A 19,067-nucleotide genomic window follows, 5' to 3' on the forward strand; every position below is an offset into this window, starting at 1 on the left:
AGGGTCTTATTATTTACATTTTCTGCTGGGATTCTTGCTTTATTAAAATGCTGAAACACGGCAACACACCACAGCAACGAGTATTTGGACTTTATAAAAAATCCTCATGCAGGACAGATGTGTGGGCAATAAAATTAATTTACTTTGTGTGTGTTCAGGTCGAACTTGATGAGGTTTGTTCAGGAGCTGCGTTCATCCAGCGGTGGAAGTCTTAGCAGCATGACATTGCAGGATGTGGTCGGTGGAGTGACCCAGCTGATCCTGGACCATCAGGTAGATGTTTTTTTTTTTTGTTTGTTTTGGGGGGGGGGATTGTCAAGATTTGATTGGATACTGACCCAAACATAGACACATACTCAAACTCTCCTGTCGGGCTTTTTGAGACTTTTTTTGAGCTCCTCGTTGTAAAATTCTGTGACTCCGGTAATTCTTGGCTGCTTTATAGATGATTTGGTCTCTGGTCCGTTTCTGCAGTTGTTACAGATGTTGGGAGACACTTTCAACAAATTTTTACTTTTAGGATTTTATTTGTATTTTATAAACCACCCATAATGCAACATTCTGTAGGGTCAATATTCTTTATAAAGAATACTTTTCCAAGTGTAATTTTCAGGCCACTAAGGTAATGTGGACCTGGCCTGCTCAGGTCTCAGATCAGAGGGCCTCTAGTGTTTGATTTTAACAGTCCAGTCATTTGTCATCTGGAACAATCTGGTTGTTTTTTTCCCTCTCAGGAGAAGCTCAGTTCTGCCAAAGCCAGCGCCATGGGGCGTAGGAGTCCAGCTAATCGTGCTACGCCCCCTTTGGTAACCTCCGCCCCTGTCTGGCAGCAACTTGGACCCCAAAGACCCACACATTCCAATGCAGTAAGTCCAAAACATCCAGTAGTATAAACTGGCTTCAGTCTGAGGGTTTGACTTTGAAGATGAAAATGTTCTTTGACAAGTAGCAACAAAGAGCAGAGTTGTAGGTAATAGACAAAGAGACTAAACAAACATTTTAACACTTAGCAATCAGTGTTTGTAACCTGTTTGTGTCTCTGTAGGCTATTGATAGTGTCACAGAGCACTCATAAGATATTGTTGATTTTAAAGGGCAAAAAGTTGCCTGGCTTGGAGTTGTAACCAATTTCTGTATTGTTTTGTTCTTCAATTAATTAATTTATAACATTGATGAATTGTTTCACCTATGATACATCAAAAATTATATAAATAAATTCCCATTACATACTGATTCAAACATATTAAATTTTATTAAAAAATAATAACACAGGAAACAATAGTAAGATACATAAAAAGAAGATGGAATACAGTTTAAAAACAAGATAGAAAGTGTTTTTGTTATTTTAATTGGATCTGTTGACATTAAGACTTTTCCTTTTAAGCAACATTTTTTTTGCACTTACAGGCACTTTTTTTTTAAAAAAACAGGCCTGTTTCCAGGTCTGCTGCTGCGTCTCAAAACTAGAAAATCTTTGAACCTTAACCTGCAATCCACCAACTAACTGTTGAATATATTTGTATAATACATACAGTATATACTATACTACATACTATATACTACAGTATATAGTATGTAGTATAGTACTACATACTATGTATTGTGGTGATCTCTGCAGCAGAGGTACTTGGACCTGACTGTGTGTGTGTGTGTGTGTGTGTGTGTGTGTGTGTGTGTGTGTGTGTGTGTGTGTGTCTGTGTGTGTGTGTGTGTGTGTGTGTGTGTCTGTGTGTCTGTGTGTGTGTTCATTGCAGCTGAACATGGAGGATCCTTGCATCATTTGTCACGAAGACATGAGTCCAGATGACATCTGCGTGCTGGAGTGCAGACACAGCTTCCACAAGGAGGTGAGGGTGAATACTGTACTAGTGTTTGTAGTGAACCACCTGTGGAGGATTTTATTAGTCCTCCTTCTTCTTGTTCTTAAAGTTGGAATAATGTGAAATGGGTTTAACAGACCATTTCAAAACTGCATCATGCAGTTTAAGATCACCTGTTAGATTACATGTACATGGCGCCACAGCCAGCTGTTTGTGTTGTAAAACCGCAGGTGAATGTCCAACCATAATGGTATTATTAAAGGTGGTTAATTGCGGAATATGGATATTAGCTCAATCAATTTTCACTGACATTCGACTCCAGTTAGAATTAATGAAGTCGGGCTTGAGCACACTCCAGTGATTTTAAAATGTGAAAAAATATATATATTAAAGTCATTAGTTTTGATTTTATCAGCTAGAGTTCATCCATGATCTTGAGCTGCAGAGCAAATCAAGCTTAAACTTAAAGGTACCCTATGGAGTAAACATTATTATTATAAACAAAGTTCTGTTTACATTAACTGTTTTTACCAAAACACATTGCGTATCCTTGAGGTCCACATCTACACAGAAAGCATAGCGCCAGCAGCAGCAGCAGCGAATGCTACTTTTCTATACTAGAGGCATTCATACAAGCTTGTGAAAACAGAAGCAAGCAGGAAACTTACTGCCTAAACTTGATTTTGTTAATCATCCTCAGAGTAAATGCTGAGTGAATGAATGAAAAAATAGATTATCATTGTTTTTTTTAATCGAATAATTCCAGTTTCTATCAAAACAAGTTGCAGTAAACGTATCAAGTCTTAGATTTCATGTGTGGACTGTGACAGCGGTTGATAGTTTCTGTTGAGCTGCTGCAGGATTTAAAGTGCAACGTTTGATCTGTTTGTGTTCAGTGTATAAAGTCGTGGCTGAAGGAGCAGAGCACCTGTCCCACCTGCAGAGATCACGCCTTGCTGCCTGATGATTTCCCGGTGCTGCCCGGCAGGAGACGCCAAGCACCATAATGTCTTAACCATGTTCTCCTCCTCATCCCTCACTACCCATGTCTCATTTTATCTTTTATCACTCTTTTTTTATTTTACCAGTTATTTCATTAAAATCAAAAAATGTGCTGATTTGAGTTTTTGTATCATTAGTTTAGGGAGGCACCATTCCATTTTACACTATTAGGAAATGAAAATGTCAGATTAAAGAAATTTCTGAAGGCCAAAGCTGCACTTCTTTACTGCCATGAAGTGCACTGATTTCTTGTTTACACTACTACATATAGTCTACACAACACCACTCATTATTGAATAGAATTTAATTTGCTTTACTGCTCCTCAAACTTTACATCAAAGTGCTTTAGCAATTATTCTTCTGCAGTTTGGAGAACAGTGTGTATTGGGGGTTAACATTTTGATCATTTGTGTACATAAATTAGTAACTGATCAGAGATGTGTCTCAACTGTGTTTCATTCATTGCACTAGTAAACAAACCAACAATTACAGTTTACTTCTGTAAATGTCAAAATGTTGCAAGTTAAAGGAATAGTTTAACATTTTGGGAAATACGCTTATTTGCTCCCTGCCAAGAAATAGTCAAGCACACAACCTCCTGCAAAACCATGATATGTTGTTTTTACACTTAATGGAAATAAAGTTTTAATTACAAAGCTTCAGAGAAGCTGGCAGCGGCCAGGCTAACTTTTCCCCTTGTTTTACTCTTATGCTAAGCTACGCATGTCCTGGCTGTAGCTTCATATTTAACAGATAAACAGAGATATAGATATAGATCTTCTCAACAAACTCTTGGCAAGAAAACAAATAAGCATTTTCCTCAAATTTTGAATTATTCCTTTAATCTTGAAAATGTCATTCCTAGTAATTCAACAAAACAATCCTAACTCAAGGTCCACTTACAAACTTTTTTCCCCAGGCACTTTCAATCATATCATACATTCTTTATCAGCTGATTGAGTTTACACAGTTGTCAGTAGCTGTTAGGATGAATCTCCATAACAACTGAACTGAGCAAACTCCATCTGCTGATAAAGACTTTGTGATGTGATTGAAAGCTCTGGAAAAAGCTAGTATAGAAAGTGGATCTTGAGGTGGGACTGTTTTGACAAATTGAAATGAGTTGCTAAAAGTACTATTGGGTGTAATGAGAATATGAACATAGTATAGACGTACAGGAAAATTACTGTCTTCATTTTTTTTGGACATACTTTGAATAATAACGTTCAGTGACACAGTTTATGGTTCTGTGTTCACTGATTGACAGACAACCTGAAACCTGGGACATTGTAAACTCTAATGTTTGTTACTGTATAACTTCACAGGTAAAATGCCAAAATGTACATTAAAATGTGATTATGACAATAAAACAAAATAATAAACTATATTAAACAGTTTTGGTCATATTCATTATATCCATTTATTTATGAAGGAAAACCCTGCAGGGCTTTTTTAATTCACATAATCCATTTCCTATCAGAGACACTGTAGATAAGCATTATTCTTTTTCTGGCTTCAGAGGAAAATCAGTTCAGATGTCAACAGGCACAGATGTGTTTGTGGTTTGTAAATGTTCAGTCCTGTGTGTTGCAGAGAAGGTGAAAGCTAACCGGCCTCTAGTGAACTTATCTCAGTGCTGACGTGACCTCCGGGTTCAGACTCTGCACAGCTTCAGAGGGAAGTTCTCTGTGATCAGATGATCATCATGAAGCACAATGACGACATTGACTTCAAACTCTAAAAGGACAGAAACAAACATATTGTTGCATCGTCAAAGAAGTAGAGCTCCACACTGGGCAGATATAATCAGACAGGCAGAGACAGATAGTTCAACATTTAGGGGAACAAATTTTATCTTTTTCTGGCAGAAAGACAGAATCTGCCTACCAGGCACCTCTGAAGCTCACAAATTAACAATTTATATCTAATTTGATTAATCCGTATAAAATCCGAAGTTTAAAACGTAACAAATCAACATTTATATGGGATTATGTGCAAAAGTCAGGACTACTTCTTGGCCGGGAACAATAACTAACTCTCTGGAGTCGCCACTGGTTGTCTGGCAACAGCTCAGAGGCAAGAAGTAGTTTGGCACATAACCACTTGATAAACGGCGATTTGCTTTTGTACAGACTATATAAGTGATATATAACAAGTGTATTAGTAAGTTTTAGAGGTGCTGGTAGACTGATTTTGTTACCTTTGGACAGAGCCGGACAGGTTAGCTGTTTCCCAGCTGCGGCTTCTTATTTAACTGACGAGAGGTATCGTCCTCTCATCTAGCCTAACTCTCCGCCAACATGTCACTATTCATTCAACAAACAGATATGGGAATATAGCATAATATTTTCCAAATATCTACAGCATCTTTGGCATTTCTGTTCTGCGATTCCTTATTACTTAACGGTTAAGTCTGGTGATTTTCTGTATTTTTCTTACTGTCAACAAATCCCATGAAAACACTAAAACCAAGAATTAATTGACCTCATTACACCCAAGTATTGTCTGTGTAGCCAAAGCCTGTTATCTTATTTTTCTGTGCCGTTTATCTCCATTGCTGTCCAAAAACAATTAAAAACACATGAACTGTGTAAGCAGGAGGCTAAACATGTACACACTACTGTAACTTTGGGAAGAAATACTGTGAGAAAATGCTAATTTATTGCTAAATTCAATAAAAACACTACTGCAGAGTACTTGAAGCAGGCTGGAAGGTTTTACTGACCGACTTTGAAGTTGGTGGTCTCTAGAGTGGGGCAGGTGAACAGCCTGGGGAAAACCATGTAGATGGGAATCGGGAGGCCGTGGCAGACATCGCCTTCAGCTATCTGGATGTTCTGGATCTCAGTGGCATCTCTGGCGTAACCTTCAGCACAACCTGAAACGCAGAAGACATCTGTAAAACCAGCAACTCTGCCACTACAAAAGAAAGGTTCTTCTAATCATCTGATAATACAAACTTACCACATGTCTCCACTCGTACAAGCTGCAGTTCAATACTCTTGATTGGAACGTCAGAAGCCTCCACCACCAGCTCTCCAGTCAGCGGCTGGCTGATCACACAGTTGGTGGCGTCTAAATGGCCTTTGATCAGAAACTTTGGCAGTAAACTCCGCTGAGGAGAGAAAAGCAAGTTCATCCTTTCAGTACAGCTTCAAATTAAACAAAATGAAACAGTAAAATGAAGACGTGAAATTGGTTTTCTCACCTCGCGGATGTTCTGCAGGGTGTCTGGAGTGATGGAGAAGTTGACCGGAGTGGGAACAACTTTAGCTTTCTGTGGCTGAAAATCAGACAGAGCGACAGATTCCAAACAGTTCAACAGCTGATGACTGCTGCTCACACCACAGGACATTTATGTTCAAGACTGTTGTTTGGTTGACATGAGGGTGCACAAACTAAACTACACAACTGATCTCAGACATGGTGTACTCATTACATATTCCAAGATCGGTCATTTTAACCAGGTGCAGGTGTGATACCTCCTGTCCCAAAGAGCAGATATAAAAATAGCAAAGATGGAATTTACACAAACCACAAGGAAGGGCAGGGAAACTTAAATCCACCTTAGGGCTAAAACTAATGATTGTTTCCATCATCGATGAATCTGTCCATTATTTTCTCAATTAATCGATTAGTTGTTTAGTCTACAAAATGTCAGAAAATTATGAAGATGTCTATAACTGTTTCCCACAGCCCAAGGTGACGTCCTCAAATGTCTTCTTGTGTCTCGACCAACAGTCCACAACCCAAAGATATTAAATCATTATCACAGAGGACTAAAGAAACCAGAAAATATTCACATACGAGAAGTTGGAACCAGAGAATTTGGAAATGCTCTTCTTAAAAAATGACTCAAAACCATTACTTGATTATCGAAATAGTTGGCAAGTAATTTAATAGTTGGCAACTAATTGATTAATCATTGCAGCTCTAATCCACCTTTAATCTACAGAAATTTCAGTGTCAGACATTTCCCCACATCACTTAACATTAAAGGCCCATTTGAAGGGGATCTATAATATCCAGTATGAACAGGAGGAATGATTACAGCGAGGAAAACCTCTTTCAGTGTTCATTTGGGCACCTGCCTTTTGTTTTAAGACACCCCAACTTTCTGGTGATATGCTGCCACCAGTTGGTTTGGAGTTTGGAGTATGAATTCAACAGGTGGCTGATTCTTACATAACGCACCTTTAGGTACAACTGACAATTAACCCAACAAGGAGGTACCGCCTGGTGGTCAGAGGTGCAAACATAAATACACATAAATAAACACAATATTTACATACAACTGAGAATGGCACCTACGAGTCCTATAATCCTGTAGCCTCATGCACCGCTCCATGATTATTTATCTAAATCCACCCTGTTTCTCCTACCTGACAGTGCACGATGAACTCACAGTTCCTGCTCAGGTCTTTGGCCAGCAGGGAACGCTTCATGTCACAGCGGAGCGTGTACTGAAGAGACAAATACATACACAATGGTTTAATGACGTTAAACCACAACATTTTACTTACAAACTTTATCTGAGCTTAGTCATATATTCATAATCATAGATTTTTGTTATTCATCTAAAAACTATTTAATTTCAAACCATTTTGTACAAATTCACAATATGGAGTGTCAAATTCAAATTAATCAAATTAAGTTTCATAATCTGATATACAGTTTAAACTAATGAAGTACAAGCGCAGCAACAAGGTGCTGGGTTTAAATGAACAATTCACCAGCTGGCTGGAGTCTTTCAGTGTGAAGTCTGTATGTGATTTTCCTTCCACACAGTCAGGTGTTTGATTCAGGTATCAGTTAAGATTACTTTCTTGTCCCACAGTATTTTAATCACAGCATGTGTCTAACTAACATAAGATTTAAACTCTGTGGCTGTAACTCACCTGAATGTTGACAAAGACGCCGTGGTAGGTCTCATAAAGCACTTTGTTGCCTTTTGTCTGCAGAGGGAACTCAAAGGGGATCTCAGTCTTGCCTCCTGGGATCTTTCCTGCCTTGGCCACCTCAATGTTACAGCTGATCAGCTGGATGGGCTGCAACATGTGACAGGAAGGTCAGAGCGTGATTGGTCTGACTGATATGAGCAACAGTGCATTAACTTTACTGTGTGTAGATGTTTTAAACATCAATATCATGTTGTCAGATATGTGTAGGTCAAAGATTTGTGGCCAGTATTTGCAGAATAAGACTGTCAGAGGACTGAAGGTGAGGAAGCTGATCCTGCTACAGAGGGTTCATCATAGCAACATCATGAGCTCCCATCATGGATACAAACACTCATACTAACAGCTCATTCAGGCTATCAGATATTGTTTCTTCAGCATTACCTCTCTGCCCACATCTTTGTATTATGTGTCTCTTGCCTGATGATATGAAATAATCAAAGTCTACGGTCAAATGGTTCGCCTTTTTATCTTACAAGCAACACTGAAGCACCAACTGTTAATCAATGGCTGAAGACCGTCTCAAGTTCCCTGCCCATAGAAAAGCTGACGCAAGATATTAAAGGAACCTACAGACACACTGGAAAATCTGGGGATGCTTCATCCAATAACCGGGAATCAAGTTACTGGACCAATTCTGTACTTACTGATGAAGAAATGCAACATTTGTATGACAGAGACTAATGAAAAAATTATCATTTTTGTGTTTTCTGTGTTTATCTGTATTGTTTTGTGTCCTTACTCATTGTGGAAAAATATGAAAAACAATTAATATTCTCCCTCCATCAATCCTTATCAACGCATGAAAATGTAGTTCATTATTTTTTCATCAGTCAACTAATTAATGATTCATTGTTTCAGCACATGTAAAGATTTACTTCTCTTTTACCAAACTGTATTCTGCTGTTTATGCTTCTTTTCTGCCCTCAATGACAAATCCTACAACGTCTGCTGATGCAAACTAATTTCTCTGTGAGGACCAATGAGGTTTGATCAAATCATTTGGGCGGCATCCATACGGCATTGCAATCATTCAACAGCAGATGACCCATTACTCATGGAGTGTTTTGCGGTTCACCTTGACAGAGTTGTAGAAAGCCTCGAAGACGCCAACGCTCTTGGAGCTCAGCTGCAGGTTCACCAGTCCCTCCATGCTCAGAGAGATGCCGTGATGCTGCATCGCCTCCTTACACACCAGCACAATGACGCCGGCCACCGTTTCCTGCACACACACAATAACACTGCTTTAAACTGCTTTACTAATTTTACTGTTTAAATGAAATGTTACTGTAGCATCAGTATGCTGTGCAGCTGTAATATGAAGGAAACAATAAGCAAAAACGGGTATTTGATCGGATTTGGGTGGCAGATACTTGATATTAAAATACTCTAATCAGGATCAGGAACAAAATCTGTAATCGAGACTTCACTACTTTTACCTAAACAGAGCACTGTGACTTTTAAACAAGACATATTAATTTCACTTCAAACAGACGCTCTGGTCTAGGGACCCGCTGACCCCTTGAGCCATTCAGTAGTCCCTCCTCACATGAAACATATGATCAGTTTATAAAATATGCATTGTTATAGAGTAGACTACCAAAAAGTATAAGTTTTAAACATTAGCTTTACCTTCACAACATTAAAATGCTGCATACACAGCAATTAATCAATATGAATTAATATTCCAGTAATATATATATATGATACATATAACACTTAACTGGGCCAGTTTGCATTGTGAGAACTTTTACTTGAAGTACATTTTGCTGCCAAGACTTTTATTTTAATGGAGTAATTTTTCATTGTAGTGTTGGTACTTTTACTTAAGTAAAACATCTCAGGACTTCTTCCATCACTGGTAATACCTGTAGTACTAGCCATTGTAGAAGAGGTGGTAGCACTACTGCAAGTAATACAGTTTTAGTAACAGTATCAAAAGTTGTAGTTATAGCATTAGCTACAAAAGCAACATTGATAGTGGAAGTTATAATGATACCACTATAATTAGTATCACTTTGGTATCAGTAAGAGATGTGCTAGTAGCCTATTAAGAGTGATTACAGTAGCAACTCGGGTTGCAACTAATGATTATTTTCATTATCGATTAATCTGTTGAGTATTTTCTTTTTATTTTTGTCTTTTGTTTTGTTGTTTGTTCTACAAAATGTCAGAAAATGGTGAAAAATGTTGATTACTGTTTCCCAAAGCCCAAGATTCAACCTAAAATGTCTTGTTTTGTCCCGACCAACAGACCATGACCAATATAGAGCTCCAACGAATAGTCAATTAATCGATTAGTTGTTAGACAGAAAAATAATTGCAAAATATTTTAATAATCCATTATTCATCTTGAGTCATATTTTAAAAAGAAATACTAAAATTCATTCCAGCTTCTTCAATGTGAATATTTCTGGTTTCTTTATTCTTCTATGATAGTAAACTCAATATCTTTGGGTAAGTAGTAGGTCTAGTTGGACTACTAGGACTGGTACAAGTAATAGCAGAAGTTGTATCATAACGTTACATGAACTGTAGATGCCACTTAAAATGTTTTTTATCATGATCACATGCTGTATTTTATTAGCAGTTAACATAAATGTTGCCTCCTGGGATTTAGATTTAGATAGAAGCACACATTTTCATAGTTGTGACAGCAGAGACAGGTGGCTAACAGTCTGTCAGTATTTGGTAAACTCAGTTGTGTTCTTCCTGTTGTGGCGGCACACAATCTGACGGGTCACAGTTTTCAGTGTAACACCCCGCTGATCAGCTGCTGGTCATGTGCTGAGAGGATGATGCCTCGTAGCTAACTTGTGTGCTTATAATGCTCTATATTACTGTCAGTTCATTTAAATGCCAAGACAGGAAGATGAGCTACACAGAAGCAGCTTGTTAGCTCAGCTGGCCGTTATTAACGTACGTTACTCACCCCTTCATGATAAACTTTGTTCGCCCTTTTCAGTCTTATATCCAAAGTGACGCTCATCTCTGACCACAACACATCAGACAGACGGTTTAATCAACTGCTGCAAGGCTCCTTCGTATTAATGAACTAAACAAACTGTTTTTTAACATCTACTAGCTGGTTTGTTGTTCAGTCGGTAGCAGCAATAGCAGCAGCAGCAGCTGAATAACTTCCGGTTCCTATCCTTCAGAATAAAAGCGCAATCTCAGCCTGTGTTCTTCGAAAAGGCTTCCGGCTTGGATCCTTCAAAGTAAAAGCGTAATTTCCACAAATCTAAACAGTTAAAGGGAAACATCTGTATTTTTCAACCTGGACCCTATTTTCCCATCATTTTGTATCTAAGTGACTAATGGGGACAATAATTTTTTGAAATCGGTCCAGTTTGAGCGAGAGTGCTGCAGCTGCAAAACAGGCTTTAATGTAATCCGACGTCAATGTACACCCACTAAAAGTGCTTGTTTTTCTTTCTGACAGGCTCAGATTGTTATTATACATGTCTGACAACATTATGGAAAGGACCATACAGAGAAATAGAACATTTTTCTTTACCTTTCGCTTGATCTAGTCTGTTTGTTATGGTGTCTAATCAAGTCTCGCTCAAGGCTCTGAAATCTTACAAGAGCTGAGACCTGAAAGGTAAAAGAAAACGTTTTATATCTCTGTATGGTCCTTTCCATAATAAAAAATGTTGTCCCCATTAGTCACTTAGACACAAAAAGATGGGAAAATAGGGTCCAGATTGAAGAATCCCGAAGTTTCCCTTTAAGGCAAGGTAAGTCCTTTCCAAAATGAAAAAATAAAAAATAAAAGAATACAACATTAAACAGTTTTACAACATTATAAAAGCCTTTAAGGGTTGGTTTACCCGAAATACAAAAGACACATCTTTTCATTCATCCCTTGTGGTGTCAGGCTATGCAAATTTAAGGTTTTGTGTGCCAACGTTTTGAGATATCTGTCTCTGAGTCTTCTGGCCCCAATCCAATAAAATGGGGGTAAATACAGTTTCATTTGTGGTGTCTAAGTATAAAAAAGACATTTAAAAAAATCACCTGCAACATCTCTTCCCAGAAAAAAGCTCTGAACAGTTAACAGATCTCACTGTGAACCATTTTTATCGGAACTACTTTCTATAGAAGAAATAGTCCCAGTGACGCCTGTAGATATTTTTGAGTACATAAATGGATAAAAAAGTTTATTTGTTAAGTGATGTTCTGTGTGGAGCAACAAGTTATTATCTTGAAACAAAATTCCACAATGTATTGTGCAAAAAGCTTCTTTTTCTTTAAGGTGATTTTCTCATCACTTCTAGCTATATTTATGTATCTGTCTGAGACTTTGTAATTGATTGTGGATGAAAACAATGACACATTTAATAACCTGCATAGTCTTTCCTTTGGCTCAGTCATGTGTCCTGTAACATACAGTCCAGTGTTTTTGTACTAGAGCATTAAAAATGTCATTGTGTAACATTTTTGAGGTGAAGTAAAACGTAGCTCCAGCCAAGATAATAATTTGTTCATTCAATATAATAGTTTGTTCCCACAAAATAAAGAAAGTACAATCTCTTTGACTCTGTGTATTTACCTTCTTCACTAATAATTTACATGACTAATTATGAGGACGGTTTGCTTTGAGGAAAGGATCATGTAAAGTAAATAGAGTATGTGGTTCATAGAGTTAATAATGATATCACTTACTGGTGGCAATCTCCATTTAGTTATACAGAGTTGTATAATATGGTCTTGTCTGACAACAGCTGAGGCCTGTTATATCATTTACAGACTGTAGATGCTCTGACATCAGCACTGCAAATGTCAGATTTATTTTTTTAAGCCAATCGTTTTTAATAAAGTACCTGTTGATCAAAATTTTACCTCTTTGTTAGCAAAAGATCAGTTTTGTTTTGGATTAAAATATTGTTTTGACCAGATACAGTGAGCTGGAGCTCATTTGTTGCCACAACAAAAGCCGACAGCTAGAGACAACTGAGATGGAAGAGCTGGCGGCTGAACCTGTTTTACCCTTCAAACAGCTCTATCCATTCATCTCTCTATTTATTGTCTATTACCACTTATTCCTATGCAGGGTCACTGGTGACTGAGGCCTGTAGCATGCAGTGGGAGACAAAAAGTGAACACAGCACTGTAATTTTTACTAAAGAAACATTTATTTACAAAACAAAACAGATTAATTTCTATTAGCCTTTAAAGTCTTCATTATATACCCCTTTGTGCAAACATAATTACCTATTTGTCAATGCTAATTGTTTAAAACTAAACAAGTAAAAATTACATCTACAAGTTCTGTAACAGTGAAGCACTCGCACCTGTAGATGTGTAGCATAATAACTAACATAGACTCATTGTAGATTCATACTTCTCCACTCCAGGTAAAGAAATATTCTTTGATCTTTGATCTGAGTTTGAAAATTGTTCATCCAACCAAAATTATCCAACCTTCATTCATCAAAATGCGGTTTACAAACTACTGGTACTGATATTTCTGGTTTGAAGCTGCCAGAAATATATAATTAAGTCTGATTATCAGTGTCTTTAAAGGAAAGTCTGATATTTTGTTCACTTTCAGATGAGGAGTCTTTATAACAGTTTCATCTCAGACATACAATGTGTTAGTCTAGCTTAGCACAAAGACTGGAAACGGAGGGAAACTGCTAGCCTAATGATACCTCACCACTTTCATTTGCTTTTTGCCCACTGTCCCTTACACTCTGCAAATTGTTTATAACTTGCCACCTATTTCTTACTTATTTTATTTTTACCTTATTTTTATTATGTATATATAGATTCTGTGATATTCTGTTATTGTTCCCTGTATATTGCTTTATATATATTTTAATTGTAATTTTTACACTGCTATATTGCTTTACATTTGATATTCACACAGTTGTTGCAGTTGTTGCAATTTTATTTCATTGCTGTTGTACATGTACAATTATGTAACAAATAAATCTCTTGAATGTTGAGCCTATAAATCTGTCCAAAGTTGATAAAAAAATACACCTTCCATCAAAAAAAGCCGTCTTATTAATTACACATTATATCTTTTATTATTTAATTGTTTCCTGACTAACAACCACTGAGCACAACGTCTCAAAAGTCCTGCTCCATCCTGCTACGCTAAGCTAAATACATCGTATACCACTCATCTTCCTTCTTTCTAGGGAAAAGTTTGGGAAATATGTTTTTTTCATTCTCTAGTTTTAACTGCAGGCCAGGAAATAATCAGGCACATAATCACCGTTTAACCATGACTTTTTGTTTAAATGTTGGTTTTTGTGGATTAAACAAACAAAAAATAATGTCATTTAGAACGCCTCAGAAGTATTGGTAGGTGGATTTTGTTGTGTTTCCCGCTTTTTTTGTCTCTAAATTAAGCTAACCGGCTACTAGCTCAGAGTGGTATGAATCTTCTCATTTAAACTCTCATTTCCACCTTTGTCATTATTTGGCACAAAATCTAAATTATTCTCAGACTAAAAAGCATTTAGACCTTTAGGGGACACCAAAACCTTCCATTAAAACTCAAACAATTGAATTTTATTTACGGTTATCAGCCTGGGTGATCCCACCTTTAAGTGTTAGTACATTAATCCCACGTGAAAAAATTGTTCCAATATTTTTCACGGGCTGTATTTGTTTTGTCCCCCCTTTGTTCCAATATAAATAAATGCGCTTCATTGGCACTAAACCTTGACTGCACTGCTCAGCAGAACTTTATTGAGGCACAGAGAACAGATCATTTTTTTTGCTGTAACTGTTGTGGTTAATGTCCCATGTCCTCTTGTATGTTGTGTTTGTGTTTTTTCCCCTCGAAGGACAATAAAGATCTGATCTGAACTGAACTAAAGATGGGGCTTCCATCATCCACTTCTGGTGTATTCTGGTGTACTTAATTAAATAAAAACATATTCAAATTCATGATGAAATGATTATATGAATAAATAAAATGAAAAGCCAAAATTCAATTTCATTTGAGGTTTTTAAGTCTGTTGGAAAATTTGATTCACAAAAACAGAAAGTCATTGTAATATTATGAAAAATAAGAAAAATCTTCAGCACAAACTACATTTGTACAACCTGATATTTTATCAGTCCGCTTTCTTGCTGTAACCCAGCCGCTGCTTTTAATTACCTTTTATTGTCTTATCCATATATTCTAGTTTTATTGGTTTATTTTGTTTTTTGTTTTCCTCTTATCTGTTTTTATTGATCTTTTATTTGACTTTATCCTTGACATTTCCATTTAAAGCATTTTGAGCTGCAATCTTTGTATGAAATGTGCTATACAAATAAAGTGATTATTAAAAATAGGGCCATATGATATAAAAATGTCAAACATTTTAATAATAATGTTTGAATTAGGGCCTATCTAACATATATCAAAGTCACATCAAACATTGACATTAATGACACATTTATCCTCTATTTTTTATAATCATTTTCCAGTTTTAGCTTCTCTGTGTTGTTGCTGAGGAAGGCTGCGTCGTTGCTCACTTGCACCTTGTCAAAGAAGTTGAAATCTGCCACATAACGGCCACGTGCGGTGCTGAACAGCACCGGCTTGAACTCGTAACCCCAGAGGATCTCCTTAGGAATGTAAGAGGTGCGGCTCTGACATGTGGCCGCAGTCGACTCCATGGTGGCATTGAGGGTCACCAGTAGCTCAAACTCACGAGTGTGAAGGTTTTCCGCGTTCAGTCCTGCCAGCGGGCTATGTTCATCTAGGACGTGGTAGAAGGTGAGCGGGAGGATGAGGAAGGGACATTCTCCACTGGAGTCAATGCAGAAATTAACAGAGCTCTGGTGGATCTGGGTCTTCTCGCCCTCCGCAGTCACATTGGAGTGAAGGAGCTTTCCTGTGAGCTGACACTGGATCAGAAGACTCTTCCTCATGTTTGCCACCCTCAGCATCAGACACAGCTTGCCTTGGCGCCAGCAGATCACCGCAGACTGGCTGAACTTGATGGTCTCTGCTCGCTTCTTGGGACGAGCCAGTTTGGCCAGAAAGGCGCCAGTGACAAAGATCTCAGCCAGGCCGGTGATGACGAGCTGAGCCACCAGAGTGAAGATAGCCAGTGGACACTCCTCGGAGATATAACGAAAACCATAGCCAATGGTGGTCTGTGACTCCAGGGAGAACAGGAAGGCTCCAGTGAGTGTATCCACGTTCACCACACAGGGTGTGTGGTTGGAATTCAGACCACCCTCAAAGTCTCCATTGCCCATGCCAATGAAGTAAAAGATGACGCCAAAGATGAACCAAGTCATGACAAAGGTGGAGGCAAACAGAGTGAGTTTGTAGCGCCATTTCATGTCCACCACAGTGGTCCAGATGTCATGCAGGTACAGCTTGACCATGCCTTCCACGTTGACAATCCGCACATTGTTGTGGCCGTCTTTGGACACAATCCTTCGCTGGACGCCTGCCTTCCTGATGGCCATGTTGCTCTGGGTCAATTAAAACTGACAGTGACGTCTGAGCTTTTAGTTTGGCATTCCCAATGGAAGGACTGACAAAAGACCAAAAAAGATATAATTAATATTTCAGCTGGAGTTATATGAATTTCACATTAAACATATAAAACAATATTAACACAAAAATATCATTTAAGGTGTCAGCTCATCCAAATTACAAAACAAAAAACATTTTATCACCTGCCTCTTGTAGTATCTAGCCACACAGATAGTTTAGATTTTATTTGTCCAGTTTCTGAGATTTCTGGCTCCACCCCGTCTCAACAATAGAGATAAATGTAATTTAATATCTGGTGCTCAAAGTCCTGACCTATCAATTTGAAAAACCCAACAGCTGCTTGTCTTTTCAGAAACAGTTTCATCATGTTTACAGACAACGCTGTGAATTTCCAAATGTAATTTTTCAATGCTGTGATCAACACAAATAATATTTCTTTCACTTCAGATGTATTTGGGCGGTTATTTGTTCCGCAGATGTATCTTAAAACCTGGACACAGAACCAACAACCATCTGTACGGCTTGATACGACGATAAATAAGAAAAATTACAGTCAGATCTGTTGGTTAAGGGGCTTATTGTTCAAAGGCTCCTCAGTGGTAGTAATGACTTGAGGGAGAGAAAGCAAGAGCTGCTTGAGAGCGAATTAGTGCTGTTCCAGTGTCAAAATATTCCTGTAACATTGCTGAAAAATAGTGTTTTAGATTTTGGAATAATGTATGAAAACCAACTTGCAGAGACTAGAAACTTCCTTGAGATAGATATAGACCAAACTGAACACAGTGAACATTATCGCTGTTTTTTTTGTTGTTGTTAAAGTTACATTACTGCAATTTGATATGAAAAATCTACACAACATTACCATCCAAAAGTTTAAAAAATCACAGGATAACAGTAGGCCTAAAAACAGAAATGGATTTTATAAGAAACCCCTTTAAAGTTTCTTTTTACACTAGAAATAAATTGGACATCAATGGCTGCCTGTAGAATACTTCCAAAGAAAAAAGTCCATTCCTGCACACACTTATCACTTCTGCATTGATTTATTAAAAAGAGTTGACGTTTCGGTCAAAAGGACCGTCTTAAGAAAAGGTTATTGTGACTGAAATGTTGACTCTTTCTTATAAATCAATGCAGAGGTGATAAGTGTGTGCGGGAATAGACTTTTTCCTTTGGAATTGGATCTTCGGGGGAATTGATTCCCTGCACCACAAAAGAGACAAAACAAGTGTTGTATGTGTTGCTTTCTACTCTGCCTGTAGAATAGGAAAAAGCAAAAAAACACGGGTAGAAGTACTCAAATACTAAATGTAACATTACCACAATAATAATAATAATAAAAAAACTTAATTACAAGTAAAAATCTCCAATTTTTCCTAAAGTAAAAGTAAACAAATATTAACATTCAAAAGTACAGAAGGTTCCTTTAATAAGTTAAATTAGTGATGTATTAAACTGTAAGGAGCATTTTTAAAGCTGGAGCTGGTCTAGAGCCTGATCCAAATACTTCATTATACTGTAGTATATGAGTTTTACATACAGTAATGCCTCATAAAGTTACTGTTACATGTTAAAATCCTGAATTAACATCTGAAGTTCTCATGCTTTTATACAGGCTGAGAAAAGACTCTAACCTCTTTCACATTTGAATACATCTTCTCCGTTGACAAAATGTTGACACAGGAGATTCTCCACAATCTATATAGTATTTATCTATATATTTTAAAGTTAAGAAAGTAAGTTCAATATAAGTAAAATGTTTTAATCTCAAATGTACTGCAGTGAAAGTACAAATTCTGTTACTTAAGTACAGCTGGATATGAGTATATGTATATAGTTGCACCCTTGAGGTTAGGTGTGCAAAAATGTTGGTATATTCCTTTAAAGTTGATCATCAAGATTTGTCCTCTGAAGGGGACAAAAAGTAGGGCAGAGCAACAAAATAACATAAAAAACTATAAAATCACATCATAACAAATAAAAATCAACAGACTTATGAATAAAATACTTTTACAAAACTCAATTCAGTGTCTACAAGCCACACTGATATTACAGATTTCTGTTTCTTCTCACTGTTAATATGACTAATATGTTAAGTTGAACGTTAACCTCGTAGTAAACCATTGCAGGAGCACAAGAACACTTGCTGTAACTTTAAATAATCATTGATTCCCTGATAAATCTGACAAGTGTAGTGTACTCACATCCCGTTGTGCTTGCCTTGTTGAACAGTCTCAGGTGTTTGCCTTCACTTGTCTCAGGGTCACACACACACAATCGGTAAGATGAAGCTGCCAGAGAACATCTAGTTCAGTGTCTTCTTTCTGCTATTGTCCCCGTGTTGTGAGCACTGAACTTTGGCACAGTGGTATCCAGCGTAGAACAGAGATGAGAGACAAAGCCGAGCTGTAAACTCTGCTCTACATGTGGGTTGGCTTTTACCCCCCCCCTCCCGCCTCCCCTACCTGTCCACAGGTGGGAACAACAACACTGAACCTTTAAGTTTGTTATGCTCCTTTTATGGTTGTTGCTGCTTTACACACACACCAAGATTTACTGCTTCCAGTGCCTAATAAGGGTTCTCTGAAGGGCATTATGGACTATTGCAACACTCTTGGTGTCAGTATAAATGCATGCTGGTCTGAATTTAGGTCTTATGCTGTAACTGAAACTAGAAATTATTTTTTTATTATTCTAAGGAAAATGCATGTTTAAGTATTTGGATCTCTTGAAATGTCTTTGTGTGGCAGTAATAGCTGAAGTTCAAGGTATCAAAGGAAACAAATTTGAAGCACTGAAAGAAGTTGAAGTGGAAGTAGAAAA

At 37.5% G+C, this 19,067-nt stretch overlaps 3 protein-coding genes across 6 annotated transcripts in view; 1 reads left to right on the forward strand and 2 right to left on the reverse strand.

Annotated features, from left to right (window-relative positions):
* LOC137195931 (E3 ubiquitin-protein ligase TTC3-like) overlaps window positions 1–4,218 on the forward strand; it is a 33,055-nt gene extending 28,837 nt beyond the window's left edge. For all 3 annotated transcript variants that reach the window (XM_067608655.1, XM_067608657.1, XM_067608658.1), the window contains exons 43-46: window positions 159–273; window positions 735–866; window positions 1,755–1,847; window positions 2,717–4,218. In XM_067608655.1, the coding sequence (XP_067464756.1) occupies window positions 159–273; window positions 735–866; window positions 1,755–1,847; window positions 2,717–2,827 (451 nt within the window). In that variant the 3' untranslated portion in view covers window positions 2,828–4,218. The remainder of the gene's footprint in view (window positions 1–158; window positions 274–734; window positions 867–1,754; window positions 1,848–2,716) is intronic.
* The window catches only part of vps26c (VPS26 endosomal protein sorting factor C), a 41,003-nt gene extending 30,076 nt beyond the window's left edge, over window positions 1–10,927 (reverse strand). The window contains exons 1-8 of one of the 2 annotated variants that reach the window (XM_067608662.1): window positions 10,713–10,925; window positions 8,859–9,002; window positions 7,721–7,870; window positions 7,205–7,285; window positions 6,031–6,105; window positions 5,787–5,937; window positions 5,548–5,700; window positions 3,109–4,559 (exon numbers count right to left, since the gene is read on the reverse strand). In XM_067608662.1, the coding sequence (XP_067464763.1) occupies window positions 4,477–4,559; window positions 5,548–5,700; window positions 5,787–5,937; window positions 6,031–6,105; window positions 7,205–7,285; window positions 7,721–7,870; window positions 8,859–9,002; window positions 10,713–10,769 (894 nt within the window). In that variant the 5' untranslated portion in view covers window positions 10,770–10,925 and the 3' untranslated portion in view covers window positions 3,109–4,476. Of the gene's footprint in view, window positions 1–3,108; window positions 4,560–5,547; window positions 5,701–5,786; window positions 5,938–6,030; window positions 6,106–7,204; window positions 7,286–7,720; window positions 7,871–8,858; window positions 9,003–10,712 lie in introns of those variants that run through there. The other variant, XM_067608663.1, reaches the window with a different exon arrangement.
* A 1,969-nt stretch (window positions 10,928–12,896) lies between these two features.
* On the reverse strand, window positions 12,897–18,703 carry kcnj15 (potassium inwardly rectifying channel subfamily J member 15). The gene is made up of 2 exons (XM_067608651.1): window positions 18,449–18,703; window positions 12,897–16,281 (listed from the first exon to the last, which is right to left on the reverse strand). The coding sequence occupies exon 2, from the start codon at window positions 16,211–16,213 to the stop codon at window positions 15,194–15,196; it is 1,020 nt and encodes a 339-aa protein (XP_067464752.1). The 5' UTR covers window positions 16,214–16,281; window positions 18,449–18,703; the 3' UTR covers window positions 12,897–15,193.
* Between the last annotated feature and the right edge of the window lie 364 nt (window positions 18,704–19,067).

Source organism: Thunnus thynnus, chromosome 13, assembly GCF_963924715.1.
Source record: "Thunnus thynnus chromosome 13, fThuThy2.1, whole genome shotgun sequence".
NCBI classification, from domain to species: Eukaryota; Metazoa; Chordata; class Actinopteri; order Scombriformes; family Scombridae; genus Thunnus; species Thunnus thynnus.